The sequence below is a fragment of the Elgaria multicarinata genome, chromosome 7 (assembly GCF_023053635.1).
Source record: "Elgaria multicarinata webbii isolate HBS135686 ecotype San Diego chromosome 7, rElgMul1.1.pri, whole genome shotgun sequence".
NCBI lineage: Eukaryota > Metazoa > Chordata > Lepidosauria > Squamata > Anguidae > Elgaria > Elgaria multicarinata.
In genome coordinates this window covers 6,694,124-6,712,962 of record NC_086177.1, presented here as the reverse complement: position 1 = coordinate 6,712,962, position 18,839 = coordinate 6,694,124, and the positions used below count along the sequence as shown (strand labels likewise).

The window sequence follows — 18,839 nt, the reverse complement described above, 5'->3', positions numbered from 1 at the left end:
CCTCCTCCTCCTCCCTCCCAATCCCCTTTCCTTTTGTGTCATGTCTTTTAGATTGTAAGCCTGTGGGCAGGGACTGTCAAGAAATACTTTTGTAAGCCGCCATGAGAGCCTTTTTTGGCTGAATGGCGGCATAAAAATCCTTAAATAAATAAAATAAATAAAAATAATCCTATGTCTTTTCTATAATCAAGTTGTAGGAGTCAAATGCTAGACATTTTGAAGGCTTTTGTAGGATGGAGAGTCATGAATTTGCAATTCATGTGCACATTGTGAACCTTTTACTCTTACGATGTCCACTGAATAACTTTTTAAGCTTCAGTCATTCTTTCTGTACCTTTCATCATGGGAAGACAAATGTTCGTTTATGTTCATATGTATTAAGCTGACTTGTTTGTTTCCACTGAGTGGAAAGGTTGCAACATGAACTTTTGTTCATAAGGTCAAAGTTTTGAAAATTAAATTTCCTGTTTTGTGTTTTACAGACCTCCCTGGCCTGCGACCCAAACCAGTGTATGTCAGTGCAACTCATAACAATGAAAACATTTATAGCACAAAAATACCGTACATGACTGCTCGTGTTGCCTTTATTAAATGGCTTGTAAACTTTTTTCTGGAAAAGAAGTACTTTACAGCAATACAGAATTCTAAAAATGGAGGGGAAGTTTTGCCCCGAATCATTCAAGTATGTCATAAATTATAATTGTGTTAGCATTTCTAAAGATATTGTTAATGAAAGTTTTGCAGTTCAAGCCACATTAAGTAAAAAAGCCCATGCAAAATGATTTTTGCATGGGCTTTTGAAGCTGCATTTCATTAAAACATTGAGCATTTTGATACTTAATTAAGTAGAATATCCAGAGAAGTAGCCATGTTAATCTGTTGCAGCAAAAACACCTTAAAGTCAAACACATTTATTCTGGTATAAGCTTTCATGGACACTGTGTGCTGCATTTAAACGTTTTATCTTATGTGAACCACCCACACAGCTTCGGTTATGGGGCGGTATATAAATACAATAAATAAATAAATTTGTTATGATCTAAGATGCCACAAGATTCTTTGTTTTAAGTAGAGTATGTGTTTTAAGGAACATTTGTTTAGTAATGGAATTGTCACCCTTGTGATAATTGGCAGGTTAAAAATCATACATTTAAAGCTGGCACAGTTGTGCACATACATTGACAATTTGTGACTTTTGAAGACTTGCTCATAACTTGGAATGGCAGCACTGGACTCCTTGTTGCTAGCTGTGCTCAAATATACTTCCAGAACAGTTTGTTATAGATTTTTAAACTGTTTGTGTGATGGTGACTGCTGATTTCTTTTATTTTTGCTTTTATTAAACACACGTGTTGTTCAGTATCTTAGGCTCTCAGTAACATACTCAATAAAAATCAAAACAGTAAGACCAATAAAATCAATACCTCCAAAAATACAGTGACAATAAAATGCAGCAGCAAAAACACAATTACAGATCTTCAAAACAGAGCCTAAAACAGCAGGCAGTAAAATCTTTATTTATTTATTTATTTCATTTATATAACTCCCCATAGTCGAAGCTCTCTGGGTGGTTTACAAAAGGATAATAATAACAACAACAACAACAACCCTGAAATAATTACAGAGGTAAAACATCTTCAGTGCATATGATATAAAATGCGAAATACAACTGGGCAATAATAAACAGTTAGTAAGTTAAAATACTTGGAAGAATAAAAGGGGATTGCATGGCACCGAAAGATCAACAAGGAATGTGACAGGTTAACTATATTGGTGGACCACCACTAGAGATGTGAAGGCATAGAAGAAAACTAGGAAAAGGGTTGCAAAAAAATTCTAAAATCTATTTTTAGAAGTTTGGGGAGAAATGGTTTTCTTCCAAAAAATTCTGTTTTCTCCAGTCCTCTTACCCACCCACAAAATCCTTCATGTTTCTAACCACACATGAGTAGCCACACACCGAATCTTAATATATGGAGGCTCTTAGAGCAGGACCTCCAATGATCAGCTCAGAGCACTGCTAATCACATATGGGAAGAGGCTGCACTTCAGATACTGCAGCACCAAGTTATAGGTCAAAACTAGCACTTTGAATTGAGCCCTGAAAATAACTGGGAGCCACTGAACAAGATACAACATTGCACTAAGAGGAGGTGGGGGGAAACAGGCCTTTGTCCTACAGATACCTTTTTGCATGTAGTTGCTGTACCTGCCTAGGGAAGGTCCACAGCCTATATATTTCTTTAAAGGCCAACAGCAAGAATCAGAAGTGCAGGTGCAAGACTGGGAGTTAATCCAGCATTTCATTTGCATGTATGTATACATTTAAGGCAAGCTTCAAAAACATAAGGTCTGCTTTTAATCTGTAATTGAATTGAATACACACACACACACACACACACACACACTGCTGCCAAGAGACAATTCCTGTTCTCAGTAACCCCAAAAAAAGTGTTGCTAGGAGAAGATTTTGCAGTACAGTGCTGTCCTTTGTCCAATCCTCCAAAGAGTTCATCGTAAATATTGGTATGAAGGTCAGAGGAAGGAAAACTTTCCCTTTCCATAGAAGTTTCTAAAGTACCATGGTGTGAGCTTGCATACCAAGTCAAGTGCAGTGCTGCCCTTGATAGTTAAAAAGGTTGTGGCCTCTGTGGTACTGTATTCTGAGGTAGATCGAGAAACTATTAAAAGTAATTATTGGCTTATTTTGATTCTACTCACTTCCCTGTCCCTTTATTTCTATAGGCCCTAGCAAAAGTAATAAGCAGAGTAGAGTAGAATACATTTTACTTATCTGAAGTATATCAATAGCATGCTCCTTACCTCAAATTTTGATTGAATTCTTAAGATAGTAGCTTCTGGTCTATGGTTGATGGTCTTAGTTGCTAGTAATTAGAATTCTGTCTAATTTTTCTTGTGTATGGTATGTTTATAAATCATAGTCTGAATTCTTTCTCTCATCCCCCTTTTTTTACTTAAGACTGTGGGTGGTCCAGTGCAAGATAAAAATCCTGAAGGAGAGAACAGTGCCCTATCAGATCAGGAGAAAAGCCATTCAAACAATAGCGTATTGTCTGAGAGAAGGCTCAGTGATTCCAGCTTTTGCAGCATTGAAGAGCAACACCGGGCAGTGTATGAAATTGTGCAGCAAACCCTTTTGTCTACACGAGGTTATGTCAATTTTGTCAATGAAGTATTTCGTCAGGTTAGTGTGAGTAATTAGCTATGTGTATGCTGTTGGATTTATATATATATTTATTTATTTATTTATTACATTTTTATACTGCCCAATAGCCGAAGCTCTCTGGGCAGTTCACAAAAATTAAAACCATAATAAAACAATCAACAAGTTAAAAGCACAAATACAAAATACAGTATAAAAAGCACAACCAGGATAAAACCACGCAGCAAAATTAATATAAGATTAAAATACAGAGTTAGAACAATAAAATTTTAATTTAAGTTAAAATTAAGTGTTAAAATACTGAGAGAATAAAAAGGTCTTCAGCTGGCAACGAAAGGAGTACAGTGTAGGCGCCAGGCGGATATATATGTAGTAGGTAATATGGTGGCTTGTATTTAGATACCTGCTTTAAATCTTCATTCAACCCTGACGTTCAACCCTGGGAGATCTTGTACAAGCCACTGCCTTGCTTCCTAATCTACATCACAGAGTTAAAGTCAGGATTTAATAAATCTGTGTTACCTGCCCCAGGTGCTTTGGAAAAGTGTGAGAAAGAAATCTAAATAATTTAAATATTTCAAAATTTTAATTGCTTGAAAAATAAAAGCACAAAGTAGCCGAATAGTAGGATTGTAAGAATTCTAGCAGCTAGATTATAAGAAAGCCAAGGTGGTGATCCTGTACTCCTATATTAGGGAACAAGTCCCATTGAATTCAGTGGGATTTGTTTCTGAGTAAACATCCTTAGAATTATGCTTCGAATTGTTGATAGTGTGCTAAAGTTTTAAGAAAATGGGCTTGATTGTAGGTGAGATCAAACTAAATGAAACATTGCCTGGTTAAATAGAGGAAACTGAGGGAGGAAAAGTGTGTTTGACATATAATATGTGAGATCTGGAGGGAAATAAAAAGTATATACAAAGAAGCCAAATATGATGCCTGTGACTCTTCCCTTCCCCCACCCCAAATGCTCTTATTAGCTTTTCAGATAAGGAAAACAAATGGGCATCGTTATTGTCAGATGGTTAAACTGCTCTATCCCAACACACACATGAATTATCATTCCCATGCACACAACAAGCATCAAAGGTACAAGCAACTTGCATTGGTGATCCCTGTGTCAGCTCAAGGAACCCTGTGTCTCATCCTTAGTGAGATCTGTGAACTTTTGAGATTGCCTGGAGCTCATGGATATCTCCCATGGTGAGATATTGGGTGTAGGATTACACTGGATCAGTTTCAGTTGGTGAGTACCGAGGATGTGGACAAGCTGCTTGGACGAGTGAGGAGGACAACTTGCCCTCTTGATTCCTGTCCTTCGTGGCTGGTTGTCCAGGGACGAGACGAAGTTAGACAACAACTACAGCATATTGTAGTTGTTTTCCATCATGCTTAAAAGAGGCGGTAGTATGTCTGCTTCTTAAAAAGCCCTCCCTGGACCCCCCGGACCTTAATAATTACAGACCAGTATCAAATGTTCCATTTTTGGGCAAGGTGATTGAAAAGGCAGTTGCCTTACAACTCCAAGCAGTTTTGTATGATACAGATTTTCTAGACCCATTTCAAACTGACTTCAGAGCAGGATACGGAGTTGAGACTGCTATGGTCGCCTTAGTGGATGATCTTCACAAAAGTATTGACAGGGGGACTGTGTCCTTGTTGATGCTTTTGGACCATGGTATCCTTCTGGAATGCCTGAGGGGATTGGGAATCGGGGGCACTGTGCTCCAGTGGTTCCGGTCCTACCTCTCGGGTAGGTTCCAGATGGTGATGCTTGGGGATAGCTGCTCCTCAAAGAAGGAGCTGTTGTATGGCATACCACAAGGCGCCATCCTATCCCCAATGCTGTTCAACATCTACATGAAACCACTGGGAGAAATCATCTGGAGGCATGGGGTGAGGTGCTATCAGTATGCTGATGACACCCAAGTATATTTCTCTATGCCTTCGACAACAGTGTCAACTAAGGATAATGTGTCTCCACTGAATGAATGCTTAGAGGCAGTAATGGGCTGGATGAGGAAAAGCAAACTGAAGCTGAATCCAGATAAGATGGAAGTGCTTACTGTCAAGGGCCCTAACCTGGGTTTGGAGGTGTGTCAATGAGTTCTGGATGGGGTTATACTCTCCCTGAAAGACTGTGTTCGCAGCTTGGGGGTGCTTCTGGATCCATCGCTCCAAATGACAGCCCAGATAGATGCGACAGACAGGAGTGCCTATGATCAGCTTCAGCTGATACGCCAGCTGCGCCCCTTCCTAGAGTTGGAAGACCTAAAGATCGTAGTGCACGATCTGGTAACTTTGAGGCTTGACTTCTGCAATGCGCTCTACATAGGGCTTCCTTTGTGACTAGTCCGGAAACTTCAACTAGTTCAAAATATGGCAGCCAGGTTGGTCACTGGTACACCTAGGGGTGACCATATTACACCAACTTTCAAATCACTTCACTGGCTGCCAATTAGTTTCCGGGTGAAATATAAAGTGTTGGTTATTACCTTTAAAGCCCTACATGGTTTGGGTCCAGGTTACCTGCGGGATCGCCTTCTCCCGTACAATCCGCCCCACATACTCAGGTCCTCTGGGAAGGGTTTACTCCAGTCAGCCACAACTGTTACCCAGAGGACCTTTTCTTCTGCTGCCCCCAGACTGTGGAATGGCCTGCTGGAGGAGATTCGTCAGCTTAATGCTCTCTCTGAGTTTAAGACAGCTGTAAAGACTAGTCTCTTCCGGCAGGCCTACCCAGATGAATTTTAAACCTACAAATTTTAAGATGTTGTTATTGTTATTTTAATATCATATTGGTTTTATATGCTCTTTTAACTAATTTTATGTATTATATTTTATTTAGTGTTGTTCCCTGCCTTGATCCAGAGGGAGAGGCGGGCAATAAATAAACAAATTATTATTATTATTATTATTATTATTATTATTATTATTATTATTATTATTGATACAGCAGAAGCAAGGATTTTAAGAACAAACCCGTTGTACTTGTTATGCATTTCTGGATTGGCTGTTTGATTTGCATTAACAGCATTTGTTTGACTTACAGCCTGATTCTGTCTCTGTTTACTTTGTAGTACATGCCACTGTATTCAGTGGGCCTTATTCCCAGAGAAACATGAATAGTATTGCATTCTAAACTGTAGTCAGCCTCTTCTAGCAAAAATAATTTCATACTCTTTTATGGTTGATTTTAAGAAATCAAGTTCATTTGGGGTGTAAACACTTTAAATTGTATGTTTTTAGGTTGTGAGTATCCTGGTCTTTGTCATACTATAATAAAAATGTGTTAATAGAATACCATTTAAAACCATCTCTAGCTTGTTTTCTCTTGATCTCGATGTAATTTTATTATGGAATTTCCATGTTATGCCATGCTACTTTTTATTTATTTGCATGTTGGCTAGATTGAAGTGATGGGATGCAGTGGGTCTAAGCAAACCTCTCCTCATGCTTGTTTTGAATAGGATAGCCTTTTCTGTCTTGATAGCAGGGCTGGATATAAATGATCCTAGATATACTTTTACTCTTTACAAGTATACTTCACTTCCATGATGTATCAGTAATATGTACTGTTTACTTTTAGGCTTTTTTACTGCCTTCTTCAGAGATATCTTCAACTGAAAAGGTAGTGGAAGTGTATCGGAAATGGATTCTGCAAGAGAAGCCTGTGTTCATGGAAGAGCCAGATGTGAAGGAAAATGCTCAAGATGATAATGGCATCCCAGATCATTCAACAACAGAGACAGATGGCAAACATGTATGCTGCTACTAAATAGCCATTTCACTTCATTTATTACATTTCTATGGCTTCCCATAGCCAAAGCTCTCCGGGCGGTTCACAAAAACATGCATCCATTTCTCTCTTTTTCCACCCACACTCAAGAGAAACTCAAGAGTCCTATCCATTATGATACTTAGAAGCTGTGCTGACTATTGATGACATTTTTTAAAAAAAACCAAAATCATCAGGATATTGTAACGTAATACTTAGAACACTCAAGTTTGGGTATGGTTAAATGCAGCCGAGAGAAGATATGTAGCACATAGAATAATATAATGAAGGTCTTTCTTGACTCAATAAACTTTTTAGCCTCTTAGTTCTCAAACTGGCCTCCCAATAAGAGCAGATTACTTTTGGAAGTTTAGTTCCTAAACCTTTGTTTAATCTTCTTTTTGGCAATGTGATTTTTTTTTATTATTATTATTATTATGTTGCATTTTTATACCGCCCAACAGCCGAAGCTCCCTGGACGGTTCACAAAAACTAAAACCATTCAAAGTATAAAACGAACAGTATAAAAACATGGTACAAAATACACATTAAAAATTGATTAAAAACATACCATACATGATTTAAAAAATTAATGTTTTCTTTAAAAAATTTATACACTGCTCTTAATCAGGATAGATTTTAGAGCACTTTACAAAAATACAAAATACAACAACCAAATTAAAAATATGATAAGTAAAATACCAATAACCGAATAGAAGATAAGAAGACATAATGGGAGGAAATGGCAATAACATCTGAGTAATAAATTGTAATTTTCCTTTGTGTTCTGAATGTATTAAACATACATCACCAGACTTAAAAAAAAACACAGCTGCACACTCACATGCTTTATTCGTGTTTATATATGGAAACAAAACTTAAGATCCAGAAGTTTAGAAAATTTAGAATTCATATCTTTCCTGCTGCAGTTAATTTCTAATCCGGTAGAAATACTGGAATAAAGAGAAATCATTCTTCATAGCATTTTAAAAGTATAAATAAAATGGTCTTGCTCCATATACAGTTCACCTTCCCTGTAGAGTGTCCAATTTTATGCAGTCTACAGCACTGAAAATATTTATTCATCACTAGCTGTACCCTGCCACGCGTTGCTGTGGCTCAGTCTGGTTAAATTGAAAAGAAAGAAAAGACAAAGCGGATGTTTCTAATATGTTTAATTTCACAATGCTTGTGGATATACAATATTTTTAGTTGTTCCATTGTCTGTGTAGATATAGAGATTGTCTGGTTTGCCGACTCTAGAACACGAAACATATAATTGTCCATGTGAGAAGCAATCTGTGTCTGGATCTAAACCACACAATTCTAAAGATTGGCCCTGAGCTTTGTTGATGGTGATTGCAAACGCCAATCGAATTGGGAATTGCAATCTCTTAAATTGAAATGGCATATCTGTTGGAATCATAGGAATGCGAGGAATGAGGACATCTTCACCTTTGAAAGGTCCTGTCAAGATTGTTGCTTCTATGACCTATAAGAGCAAATAGGAGAGAACATGCAAATAGGAGAGGAGGCAGAGGCAGTGGATTGGCCTACTGTTTGGTTTTTTAAAAAAGGATGTTTTTACGGTGAGGTTAGTGGAAACTCCTGGCAGTTACCTTTCTTCAGAACGTGTAACTGTCACAGGTGTGACATCTATATTCACTCAGCCAATTGTGAGAGAACATGGAAATAGGAGAGGAGGCAGAGGCAGTGGATTGGCCTACTGGTTGGCGATGTCACAATGACCTATAAGGGCATATAGGAGAGAAGATGCAAATAGGAGAGAAGGCAGAGGCAGTGGATTGGCCTACTGGTTAGCGATGTCACAATGATCAGCAGGACTGGTTTTTAGGAGGCCTATTTCTTCGATTTTAAGACAAACCTTTGACCCCATATAGAACATAGTTACATAACAACGCTCGCGTATTCGAATGCAACGTTGTGTCAAAATTTCAAAGCAATCGGTGAAGAACTTTCGGAGATATAACGTCTGTTTCGAACGAACATTTACATTTTTATTTATATAGATATACGTACTATCACTGAAGGAAACTAAAGTAAGTTTAATACCATGCAAAGTACTGCAGCATTCCAGTATCTATTCCCTTCTGTACTTTTGCTATACCCAATATTCAAAATATTCAGCAATTTCCCCTCCATCAAACTCCCCCACCAACACCACCCCAAAGGTTTTCCTCTATAGTGGTGTTTCATGTGGAAGTGGTAATACTTAAACATTCCTTTCTGTCACCCAGTAGCATTGCACCTATACACGATAGCAGTGACATTCCTAGTAGCAGCATTGACATACATAGATTCAATGCTGTTGGATGGTACATAATAGAAGGAGCATGTAAATATTTTAGCCACTGATGTGCTTATTTGCTAGAAAAGATACTGAAGTTGCCAGACGATGTGTTAAGAATTGCAGTGATTAGCATGCTTAGAACAGGAGAAAGTTAAGGTTGTCAGAGGGCCTCAGGAGCCTTGAGGGCTGATTATACTTCATTTGTTGATCTATGGTGTTTCTATTATCATTTGTTTCATTACATCTTAACAGTTTTAAAGAAATATGATATCTTATTGTACCAGCACTTACTGACTAATATATTTTTTAAAGCTTACATCTGGCCACTCTGGACATAGAAGGTCCTCCAGTTGGGGAAGAACTTACTCCTTCTCTAGTGCTGTTAACAGAGGATGTATACTGGAAGATGAAAACAAGAATGTTAAAGCAGGTCTTCAAGCTACACTACAGGTAAAGCAGAAGATTCAGACTAAATTGATCTTTTCTAGTTTCATTATTATTGCTTATTTTTGTGTGTGAAGGTGAATGCTTTGGGCAAAATTACATATTCAATCTGTATTCTTTTCTATAGAACGAATAAAACCAAAACAGAACCCCTGCCAAATATGAAATTGGCTTGATCAGAAAAAGTCTTAACTAGCTGTTCAAAACAATGCTTTGAAACCAGAAACTGTTCTAACCTTTTTCATGGAAAATAGTTTTACTGGGGGAATTCAATACTGCTGGAGTGGAAAAATTACATACACAGGGCAGGATCCAACAGGGGACAGTCCCAGGGTGCAGGCGGCCCTCCCATGGCAGCTGCGATGTAGTGCTTCTGGGAGCAAGCCCTGAAACAACCAGGAACTTCCCCTGTTTTCTTTAGCAAGGGAAAGACTGCATGTAGAATGGTTTTCAGGCTCTTCTGCAGTTATGTACACTGCAAGGCTAAAAAGCTGTGGTGAGTAGTCCCCATGCTATGTAAACATGTTCTTAGGACCATGCTCGGTTTAGCTTTTAGCATAATACGATTGGAAAAGTGATAGCCTATTATGAATTGTTTGTGTTTGAATACATATTAAATGTCATGAAAAGGGCGTATTTAACATATTACAAAGTAAGTCTGTTACTTTGTAAGTCTGTTACTGTCTAAGTCTGTTACTGTTCTCCCACTCTTCCTTCAAAATACTAAGGTATTCTTGACCAGCTCTGCAAATGTATTTTTATTGGAACCATGTACGGAGATACCAGCACTCCTGAAGGAGCAAGTGGTTGCTTGCAGAGCAGTTCTGAGCATATACAGGCACATGATAATGCAACTTCCAATGAACAAAAAGACCTGGTATGTTTTTAATATCTTTCTATGTTGATGTGTAATTACTCGAGCTGTGCAACACATCTGAAAAGGAATCTAAAACATGTTGGGTACAATCCTATGCACACTCTGTCTTAAAGTAAGTTCCCTTGAAAATGGTTCTTGCTTCTGAGCAGATATGTATAGAATTGTTCTGTTATTGTTATATTTCAGAATCTTAAAATATCAATACGAATTTCACAAAATTATGGAAATACAATATGTTAAAATCATTAACATTGTGTAGTCTTTTTGCACCCCTATCTGAAATACTTAGCAATTTCTCTGCAATTGTGTTGTCCTATAAACACTTTCTTTTATTATATAATCTGGCCTGATAGTTTAGGTTGAAGTGCTAAATACTAGTAGGTAATTTTAAGCTTAAAATGTTGTATGAAGATCATTTCATTAACATACAACCTTAGATGATCCCCATGTTTTTCCATTGTGTGCCTTTGAAATCTGTTTTTGATGATGTTGAGCCCAAATGGTTGTCATTTTGATTCTTGTTCCTGCTATTAGCAGACATTTCTGCTTATGATTCTACCTCTACTAAACAGCCTTTCATCAATTTTATATTATGCTGCCCTTCACTGGCACAATGGCTATGTCATAACACACAGCACAGGATAACGTATTTCCTCTATTGGCTTTGTTACTCTCCGTCTTCAATACTTCAAATTTAGCATGAAAAGTAGTATTGTCACATGTGTAGTTTGTGATGGTCACAAACATGTTAGAACTATTCCTTTTAGAATAACACCATGTGTCCGTGTCAAGGTTCTTCTTTTACCTGGACCCCTTGATCAGCAACTTAAAGATATCTTGCCTCTTCAAGAGCCCTTTTTCTCATCCAATACCTTTTTACCTTCTCCTCTTAGTAACGTGGGGTTTTGGCCTTAGGCGTGGTGTAAATGACACTCCTGAACACCAGTTTTTAACAACAAATATTTACTAGTAAATAACGATTAGTTAACCTAAAACTGGGGAAATGAAACTTAACTCCTTTAGGGGGGAAATGAAACTCAAGGAATGCCTCCTCCCATCAGGAGATTTTTGGGCCTTCAGGCTTAAACCAAACCCAAGCCTGTGTAGCCTCAAACCTTCACAGTCCGACAGAGGGAATTGTCCAGAATTAATCTGGGAGAATATGGAAATGGATAGTATTGTCACACTTTGTACATTTTTCATATGTAAAATAAAATTATTAAGTTTGATTCATTTCTAAATATGTGGTGTGTGTGTCCCCCCCCCCAATTGTGTTCTAGGGAGCAAATGCTACAAATACTCCTCAGGATCACAGAAACTGTTATGAGCAAATCCAAAGATAACCAAATAAAGGATATGTTTGCTCAGTGTTTGGCAGGATTACTATTCCGGGTATGAGTTATTCTTTGTTGAAAACATAAGGCAGAAACCATCAGTATACTAAAACTTTGATTTCTTAGGGTGCAGTCCTATACCCATTTACCTGGGAGTAGATCCCATTGTACTCAGTGGGGCTTATATGTTTGATTAGTACTTATTAATTAAGTTATATGAAAACTGGAACGGTGCCTTGGTTTTAGAAACCAAAGTTCAATTATGCTTAAAGAAGACGGAAATAAACTTTAGTTAAAGTGGGTCTGTTTAAAATGAAAAAAAAATCTTCTGAATGATTTTCTGTAATTAAGTGAATTGCAAAGAATGTGTTGTAGTTCTTTTCTTTGAGAAGGGGGAAGTAGGAAAGATGGGTCAGGACATAGACAAATGGATTGGATGAGTATTCTAAGTTACATTGGAAATATTTTGGACTGCAAAAATAAATAAGAGAAGGTGCGTTTAGGTTATGGGATATGTTACTGCTTTTGCATAGACTACTTTTATGTTAGATGAGTATAATGCAGTACAAGGATGGGTGATGCTGCCTTGAGTGATCTGGGGTGTGTGTGTGTGTGTGTGTGCATGTATCCTTTCCTCTGGAAATCAATGAATTTAAAATTCTAGATAAAAATGTATCTTGTTCCCCCTGCTCTTTCTTGTTTTCCCGACACAGACTCTCATTGTGGCTTGGATCCGAGCTAACCTGAGTGTTTATATTTCTCGAGAGCTTTGGGATGAATTGCTACGTGTGCTGTCATCTCTTACGAACTGGAAAGAGCTCATAGTGGAATGGGCTAACATAATGGATTCCTTAACATCCGTTTTAGCAAGAACAGTATATGGTGTTGAAATGACCAATTTGCCACTGGATAAGCTCAGTGAGCAAAAAGAAAAAATACAAAGAGGAAAAGGTAAACCTTGCTTTGGTTATAATTGTTTACAGTTGCGGGTGTTAAACTGAGAGAGACTTTTGGCGTAGGTATTTGCAAATATGGTTGCCTATTAAGCCTAGTAAATTTTAAGCTGCTGCTTTATCCAAAAATTAAGCCCAACTTCCTCCTTCCAATTCCTTTGCTGTTAACCTCCCTTCTCTCTACTTGTTGCTGTCCAGATGCTGGGTGCTGTCTGCTTTATTCAGCAGGATGCAGGATTTTTTAATTGAAAAGGATTACCTTGTAGGGCTGGGCTAGGAGGCATCTCCCACTTCCTAGTGTTTGGAAGCACGCTCTTTGCTGGGTTGCCCCTTAGAGAAGACCTGAAGGGAAAACGGTGGAAAGAGGTTCTTATGTCAAGGGGTCCTGAGCCACCTCAGGGTTGGTCTCAGCCCCCCCTTTTTCGCTGCCCCACCAATACCTTTTCAAGTCTAGAAGAGTTCAATGAGGCTTCCTTATCTTTTCCCCCTGTTGTGGGACAGGTCAGTTTCCAGAGATGGGACTTGACTCTTAATTGTTTACTGGGGACAGTGCAGTGGCCTTAGCAGCACATGCTCAGCTCCACAGTGCACCTGAGCACTGCAGGATGGCTATAACAGCCTAATAATGTGCCAGCCTCAATTAGGAGATGTGTAAATACAGATTTTGCTTCCTAAAGGAGCAGGCATTTGTGTTCCTGTGGTTTTACAATGGCTTAATTCCACCTTTACTTTTACTCCCGCTTTGCTCTTGAGTCATTAGGCGATTGATTTCCTGTGTTTGTGGGAAAGAGGATCTCTTTCCCCATGTCAGTGTAAAGGACTACAGAGACCTCGTGTTTGCCATTTGTGACCTCTTTAGCATTCTTTACTTTGAAAAGAGACAGTTTCCCCAACTTTTTGTAGACCCAAATTGTGGGCTGTTTGCATAGGAACAACCAGATACAGAAATGAAATGGAAAACCAAAGTAACCACCAGACACTTTGAGCCCTGGAATCTTCCCTCCATCACAGTATAATGAAGGCTTAACATTTAATGTATCATTTTCGATTACTATATTTGGGGATTGACTTTGCCTTGCTAGCTGTTTTTACCTTGGTAGGCAGCTGAGCTCAGGAAACTTGACAGTTGTAGTCAAAAATATTTGGAGGTTAAGGAAGGCTGGTCTAGAAGTTAGGAGAGAATTGAAGATTTCCTTCACTACACTCAGCTCTTCAAACCATTTTCTTCCCTTTTCATCACTTATGGGGTGAGAACAGAGGTAGGACTACCTCAAAGAGACATGGATGTCAGAGGCTTATGGAAGTCTCCACTTTCCAAGGAGCAGGTATTTCTTGGGCCATTGGATCTGCACCCTCTTCCGGAAGAGGGCAGTGAATTGGTCATCCCTTCATACACTCACTAAATACTAGGTTTGATGTTGTTGCCGCTACTGAGGCAGTCTTTGGCCACAGAGTGCTACATTGTGTAACTCAGCCATGAATCTAGAATGTACTCCCCACCACCACTCCTTATATTCATTCATTGTTATTTATTACGGTCACAGACCAGCAAAATCAACACCAAAACATACAAAGGATAGATAAAAAGTGACATAAAAACAAAATACAGCTTGGTGAGTTGCTTCTCTCAGAAGGTTTGCAACGTTATTTTTCTAATTTGCAATGAGGTCATGAGAAACTTAGAGACCCTTTCAGTAATATGGGAGGACACATCCCTTAAACAGATTAATACCAAGGTTGTGGGGCTACATCCAGAAAAGACTGTTAATAAAGGAAAGATTAACTTTTTTCTGCATTCCTCATATATGTTACAATGCAAAATGTTCAACAGATTCTATTGCTCCAGAACCACAGGGACATATCCATTCATTAACCGGGATCTTACTAAATCGTCCTTCTAGTAATGCTGATGGCAACACATCAAAGTGAGCAAGGGTAAATGCTCTCCTATACTTGGGAATAGTTAAAGCATACAGATATGAAGCTGCAGTGAGCCCGTAGTTATTAAAATTATTGTAGAGCAGTGGAGAGCAAGATTTGTTAGCAGCAGTTCTTAAATATTGTAGTACCACACCTTATATGTATTTGTTACGCGCCAGTGTCCGGGACCACTGGATGGTGCCAAGTAGAGGGAACAGATAATTTTCCTTACCTGTGAATTCTTCTGCTTGTTTGCCAAACAGTGATCCATCTCCCACCCTATATGGTGATTGGGCTGCAATTATCACCAGGGTCTGGATTAGGCCATATTAAATAAGCCTCCACTTTCTTGGGGCCCTCCCTCCCTCCGAGGAGCAGGTATTTCTTGAGCCATTACATCTGCACCCTCTTCCACAATTATTTCTATCCTTAAGGAGGAAGTGAGAGGTGCCTCCTAGCCCAGCCCCTTGAGCTAGTCTTCCATATATAAAAAGATCCTGACCTCTGCTGGGCAGAGTGCAGAACACCCAGTGTCTGGTCCATTCTCTTGAAAAAGTAGGAGGAGAATACACAGGTAAGGAATATTCTCTGTTCTGCCTTATTTTTGTCAGCCATGTCTGTTTGCTAGTTTGCAAACATTCCTCTGCAACTGTCCTGCCAGCCCCATGTACAGCACCAAATAGGAGTAATTTAACTTCAGATATTAACGAACTATCACTCTTTATTACTTTCATGTGATTGGCATTGAGAAAAGGGGTGCACACAAACAGTCTCTATGAACAGTGCCTGTTTTGGATTCTCAGATATTCGTAGAATTAGAAACAAGGAATGAGTATGTTACTTATCTTAAGGTCTCTGTTGGAAACTTACCAGCAACAAAAGGGCTTGAACTTTAGTTTTCATGTTAATTCCATGTCAATGAATATGTCCAAATTATTTTCGTAAAATGAGCAAATGATAAAATTAGTCCCTTGCTAAGACATGCATTGCACTTTTGTGATGCTATTTTTATAGCTCCCTGTGTACATATGAAAGTGGTAATACTTGAGGTGGTGTGTGGATTATTGTGAGTTAAGGTGGGTTCTCTGTACATTGCTGAAGCAGAAAGTGAAGTTCCTATTTTTCTTGTAATAGAATTTGAGCTAAGATTCTCCGACTTATATGAGCGGTTTCTCTTCTCAATAAAAGGTAAACAAAGAGCAGATAGAAATGTGTGTCGTCATTTATCCACGTTTTCTGTATACTTCCTGTGTATTGAACTGATTTCAAGAAACCATTCCTGGCAATGCTAACAATGTTCTGCCATATTAAAATGTAGGATACCCTCCTTCAGTAATGGGTTTGGTTAAACAATTATGCAGTTTCTAAAGGTATATATTTGGAAGCCAATCCATTTATTTGCTTTGACTGATTTCTTTGACTTCAGGGCATGGTGCTTTCACAGGTTACCAGTCTGTGCAGCTAAGAGTGCTTGTTGTTTTACTTCAGTGATGGGCAGATTTCAAATTTGCAACATCTACTTCATTCTTTACTAGAACCCCAAGATCCACAAGTGGAGCTAGGTGCAAACTAAATGCAGAATTGTAGAATTATGCGCCCAGAAATTTGTTTTGAGTATCAGAGTTCACACTTCACAAAAATCCAATCCTACTACCCCCAGCTTTCCTCATTCCAGCAGTATAATTTCATGGGGTTGGGGTCATTTTATTGCCATTGTTAAAATCACTGGAAGTCAGAAATGGCTTCCGGTCTTCTTCACATCACCCAGATATCTGCTAATAGATTCTAATCTGTCTTCTGCCCACATGACCACTAGCTTGCAATATGCCAGCAATATCTCTCCCCAGTGAATACCCATTACAGGAAACAAGTGTCTGTAAACATGCAGTGGAAAGTGTCTGTGGTTCCCCCCCACTGTGCATCTGTAGCCAAGATTAATTACAAGTGGCCATAATTAAGTGGTGGTTTGTGTAAAAAGCTAGCTTCTGGAGAAATTTAAAGAGGGCTGTTCTCTTTCTCTCTTTTTGTGCTACAAGAGGCTTCATTCCTCCACCATGAAAATGCTTAAATCGTCATGGAGCAAACCAAAGTAACTGACTTTGGGTGTATTTTACCATCCAAGGCCACGAATATATCTTGGGATAGTGAAATATCCCCAAAACAAAACTATGTGTGTGGTTACAGAAGAAATGCACTTAGTTCTGTTTGCTTGTACCATGGAGCATATTTTATCCCAATACATTAACAATAGCTTGGATAAAAAAAATCTCCCCAATATCAAATATCAATAGTTTTTTTTTAGCCCCCCCCCCTTGGGGGGGGCAGGCTCTTTGCTTTTCAGAAAGAAAATTCTGTATGGGTACTCAAGTCTTTCTCCATGGAGCACTTTTTGTTGGAAAAGAATTACCTGCAACATATTACATTGGCTGGAAGTAAAATATCCCCAAATCAAGGCTTTAGTTGGTTTTTGAGGAAAAAATTTCCTCCAGGTACTTCTTCTATACAGAAGGAAAACTGTAAACGATAAGTGGCGGTAATTTGGGGACATTATCACTTGCATGGTAGTAAACAATCTCCAAGGAGGATTACATTTTAGGTCTACATGTGTGTAAGTTCTGCAATGAAAAATGCACCTGGGGTGAAATTTACCCCAAGTTGTTGGATGAGGTGAAACCACACCTCTCTGACCAAGTTCTATTGAATGTGCATGAGATGGCATTAATCCTCCTGTATAGCTCACATTCATTTCAGTGCTGGAAAGCTTCCAAATAAATTGTTCTTGCTGTTTGAGTCACACCTGAATCACACCTGGTTCAAGGATGAGCGCTAAAGCCGCTACTCAGTTCTGCTTTTGCTCAACACCCTACATTTGGCCTGTTCTTAGGTTGTTGAGCATGATATGCAAACCTGGAGCACTGGGCTGTTTAGGTTCTACAACAAACTATGGGTTAACAACTTGGGTTATTTAGCACCTGAACAATCCAGCACTCTGGGTTCATCATGGTTAACATCCTACAAACAGACCAATTGTAAGTTGCTGATCAAAAGCAAAGTATCTGGCACACTGCAAGCAGTGCATTTGCTCTTCTGCCCATGCATGACAGCCTGTGGGTTGTTTATCCCACGGGCTGTCTTTACATGCAAATTGGTACGTTCCTTAAATCAAGGGCTTGCTTGCAGTATCAGCATTACAATAATCTTGTTAAAAACATGTCAAGTCCAATTTAAACAACAAGGAACAGTTATATCTGAGATTAATCAACTGATTAATTGCACTAATTGGATGGATTTGTTCATTCTAAAACTTCTCATTTTGAATTGTGTCAATTTTAAATACATTGGAGTTATATTCCATCTATATTCCACTATCTGAAAGGTGGCATTTTGGAACCTCAGAAGGGAGCTGCAGTTGGAAGATCATTTTCTTTAAGCTGGAGGAACCATCCTGAAGTTGTGGAACCAATGAGGTTTAGGAGTGCTACTACCTCAGGAGTACCAGGAGTTGAGAAAGCGAGGAATATAGTGCGCCAGAGAGCAACAGGTTAGGAACAGGCAATTTAATGTCCTAATTATCAATCAGAAATTAAATGTTGGCGATTTTATTTTTTATAGTAATTAGAATGCATTTCTGCAGTTTGATATTGGGTCGTTTGAGCATGTGAACTGCTTTTTAATCATTTTGCTTTTTGTCCTGGCCCCTGTACAGCCCTACATATGTGACTGTACCTGCATGGCCTTGATGCACAGCGTTCTAGAGATTTGACAGCCCCTTCCTTTGGCTAAGAGTTGTATATGAGCCAAGGAATGGGTTGAGTATTCTCTAGCCCAGTTTTCACCACAGTAGGTGTGAGGCACTGGAGCTTTGCTATTGAGATTTCGCAGGTGGCAGGAGGGAGGATAAAACACATTTACATTTTGGGATTTCTCATTGTAGGCGATCGAGCTCATCAGTCAGGTGGTAAGTTCAAACCTCTCTTCTGTGGGTTCTCTTCATGATGCAACAAGCTTATGGAGCAAAAACTTCTTAAATTGAAAGGT

General features: G+C 38.8%; 1 protein-coding gene across 2 annotated transcripts in view; it reads left to right on the top strand.

Annotated features, from left to right (window-relative positions):
* RALGAPA2 (Ral GTPase activating protein catalytic subunit alpha 2) overlaps window positions 1-18,839 on the top strand; it is a 212,842-nt gene that overhangs the window by 32,632 nt on the left and 161,371 nt on the right. For both annotated transcript variants that reach the window (XM_063130176.1, XM_063130175.1), the window contains exons 9-16: window positions 483-682; window positions 2,981-3,205; window positions 6,774-6,947; window positions 9,586-9,723; window positions 10,446-10,594; window positions 11,875-11,986; window positions 12,642-12,879; window positions 18,178-18,342. In XM_063130176.1, coding sequence (XP_062986246.1) covers window positions 483-682; window positions 2,981-3,205; window positions 6,774-6,947; window positions 9,586-9,723; window positions 10,446-10,594; window positions 11,875-11,986; window positions 12,642-12,879; window positions 18,178-18,342 — 1,401 coding nt within the window. The remainder of the gene's footprint in view (window positions 1-482; window positions 683-2,980; window positions 3,206-6,773; window positions 6,948-9,585; window positions 9,724-10,445; window positions 10,595-11,874; window positions 11,987-12,641; window positions 12,880-18,177; window positions 18,343-18,839) is intronic.